Source organism: Chenopodium album, chromosome 3 (genome assembly GCF_948465745.1).
Source record: "Chenopodium album chromosome 3, dcCheAlbu1.1, whole genome shotgun sequence".
NCBI classification, from domain to species: Eukaryota; Viridiplantae; Streptophyta; class Magnoliopsida; order Caryophyllales; family Amaranthaceae; genus Chenopodium; species Chenopodium album.
Window position 1 is genome coordinate 82,184,577 of NC_137836.1, and position 2,699 is coordinate 82,187,275.

The 2,699-nt window shown below is 34.8% G+C and overlaps 1 protein-coding gene across 2 annotated transcripts; it reads right to left on the reverse strand.

Moving 5' to 3' along the window:
- Positions 1-1,177: 1,177 nt before the first annotated feature.
- LOC145619825 (putative respiratory burst oxidase homolog protein H) lies at positions 1,178-2,481 on the reverse strand. 2 transcript variants are annotated; one of them, XM_081674525.1, is made up of 5 exons: positions 2,206-2,481; positions 1,980-2,096; positions 1,763-1,873; positions 1,551-1,629; positions 1,178-1,416 (listed from the first exon to the last, which is right to left on the reverse strand). In XM_081674525.1, exons 1-5 carry the CDS (start codon positions 2,443-2,445, stop codon positions 1,307-1,309), a joined length of 657 nt encoding a protein of 218 aa, XP_081530651.1. In that variant the 5' UTR covers positions 2,446-2,481; the 3' UTR covers positions 1,178-1,306. The 2 variants fall into 2 exon arrangements, with proteins under 2 accessions (XP_081530651.1, XP_081530646.1); XM_081674520.1 differs by having other exon boundaries at positions 1,745-1,873.
- Positions 2,482-2,699: the final 218 nt, after the last annotated feature.

The window sequence follows — 2,699 nt, forward strand, 5'->3', positions numbered from 1 at the left end:
ATCAAAGCATTTTGTCTAGGGAGACCAAGTCGATCCAGGCCAGCAAAAGAAATGAGCATCATCCTCAAATTTAAGAGTTAAATATAGTATATATTTGTTGTATGGTCAAAGGAGATAATTATCTTCCTAAATTATAGACTATGGTTCCCTAGTATATATTGCCATATATATTATAGTCAAAGGAAATAATAAGCTTGATAAAAATGATAATTATCCTTTTATAGTTAGTTGAACCCGAATATGACCTGACTTGGAATGACCCGACCTGCTTGTAACCTGCAAATTATTGACTTAAACATAACCCGACTTGAAACCGAGAATGACCCGACTTGGAAATGACCCAAACTGATTATAACCCGCAAATTTTTGACTTGAACCCGAGAATGACCCGACTTGAAAATGACTCGACCTGATTATAACCCACAAATTATTGACTTGAACCGAACCCGACTCAAACCCGAGAATGACCCGACCTGATTCTAACCCGTAAATTATTGACTTGAACCGAACCCGTTTTAACCCGAATTAAATCCGACCTATTGTTCACCCGACCCGAATGTAACCCAACCTCTTATTAACCCGACCTAAACCCAACCCAAACCCGATAAGAAGTATGACCCGAAGTGACCCGACTCAAGCATGACCCAAACCAAACCCGACCCGCATAGGTTATGGAATTAATCCGAATTGACCTGATCGACTCTTACTCGACCAAAACCTGACCTGTTTACCCGAATAGACAACTCTAAGTACATCCGTGGCTATTTTGGAACCTTCCCACTTTGTATTGAATCTTCTGTTCATATATTGCATTTGCATTGTGTAGAAACACACTCACTATCGTTTTACTGAACTTGAAACCTCTTTCAAGGCCAGCCCAAATACACTTCATTAGTTTAATTGAAAAATTTGTCAATACTTAACTTTGACCATTAAAATTCTTAATTATATAATAATAAAAAATATAAAACTTTATTACATAGAAATTACAAATTGTGACAAATGAACTAAATAACTACAATGATAATTTTTTGAAAACCTATATTATTGAAAATATACAATCAACATCAAACTTTTGTAATTTTTACAAGAAATCAACCAGATTATATTACATACTGGTATACTTTGAATCTATATCATTCACACTATTATACAAGATGGAAGCCCATATTACCCCTAATATTATCATATACTACGTACATTAAGTCCAAACATATAAAAAGCCCCTACTTTAAAAGTAAGAGTAAAAAACCATGTTAGTCTTCCTACACACAAGAAAATAAAAATTCATAAGATATGATCCACATCAGTCCTCCTTTTGGAAGTGAAATTGGAAATGGGTTGTATTTTGGCTGAAATCTTTGCAAAGTTTCCTTATCAGTTTCACTTGTTCTTTGCTTCCACTATAATAAACACCTACATTATTAACAATATAATCAATTTATAACATTAATTAGTCAAAAACAATGAAACAACTGCCTAGATTGTTTCTCTCAAATTCTTGATAGCAAACTTGATTAGTCCCTTTCAGTTAATTAGAAAAAAATTACCTATTTTTTGTGATTTGTGTTTGGTAGCTAGTCGCGCAAACTCATTTGTCCAGTTTGGTGTTCCAAAATGTGTTTTAATCTGTGCAAATTTCATGTTAGACTTACCAAATTAAAGCAGAAGGAAATAACAAACAAACTAGATCGATATGAAGGTAATCGATCTAAGTGTGTTGTAGGTGTAAAAGTTGAAATACCCAAGTTCTAGAGATTACATCAAGTCCATCCTTAGCATGCTGCAATGACTGCACTATCTGAATTAGTGCAGATCGAGCATCACCTTCTTCATACACACTAGTCAAGTAGTTATTCATTTCGATCACATTCTGTTAATCAATATTCAGAGAGAATGCAGGGAAAGAGGTTAAATCATCAATCAGTACTTGTATATTAGAATGAATTGGGCTTACTTTATGGTCTAAAGACACCTACATCTGAATCGTATTCTGCAGTTTTGTCGAAGACACCCTTAAACACATCAAAGGAGATTTGGTTACTTGTAACCCAGTAGAAGTAAGCTTTATAAGGCACCTTTTTTCTCTCTATATCCTGCATTCGTTTCAGAAACACTCACTCAAAATTATATTTAAGAAAATTACAGGACATAATCATGCTCAAAGAATCGTTGTCGAGCAGTGTTTTCCTGCAGGATCAGTACCTGTGTCCTGCTTTCCTGTAAGTTATTTAAGAGATCCTGAAGGATGCTGAAATTAAGAGTTGCTCCAAGGCCGAAGCCAATGAGCAAAACAATATCGTACTTTTTGTAATCCTGTGGTGGAATTCCATACGGGCCTTTCATAATTAAGTACGGAATGCTACTAAAAAAATACAGAACAAGTACTTGAAAGTCAGTTCCTAGATATAATTTCTTGCAGTGGAAAGTGAAATGCAGAAACATCTTATAATACTGTACAGTTTTAAAGGCTGTCTCACATTTTTGGTTGAAGGTTGGATTCATCAGAATCACTCACTACTCTTGCATTTCCAATCTCACGATTGACTAAGGACTCAGAAGCCTGCATTTCATATATAACACTGTCATTGATGATGAAACCAGATTTCCAAAGATGGTCCACTAGGACAAAGAAAGACGGTCATTTGGTAGCAGAAACAAATTAAGACAATTAGTGATCAGAATTTCATTTATCTTGG

Coding starts and splice junctions, on each gene's coding strand:
- LOC145619825 (XM_081674520.1), bottom strand. CDS start 2,445: ATGTTTCTGCATTTCACTTTCCACTGCAAGAAATTATATCTAGGAACT. Junction 2,097..2,205: donor TACAGGAAAGCAGGACACAG/GTACTGATCCTG, acceptor AAACGAATGCAG/GATATAGAGAGAAAAAAGGT. Junction 1,417..1,550: donor ACACAAATCACAAAAAATAG/GTAATTTTTTTC, acceptor TTAATAATGTAG/GTGTTTATTATAGTGGAAGC.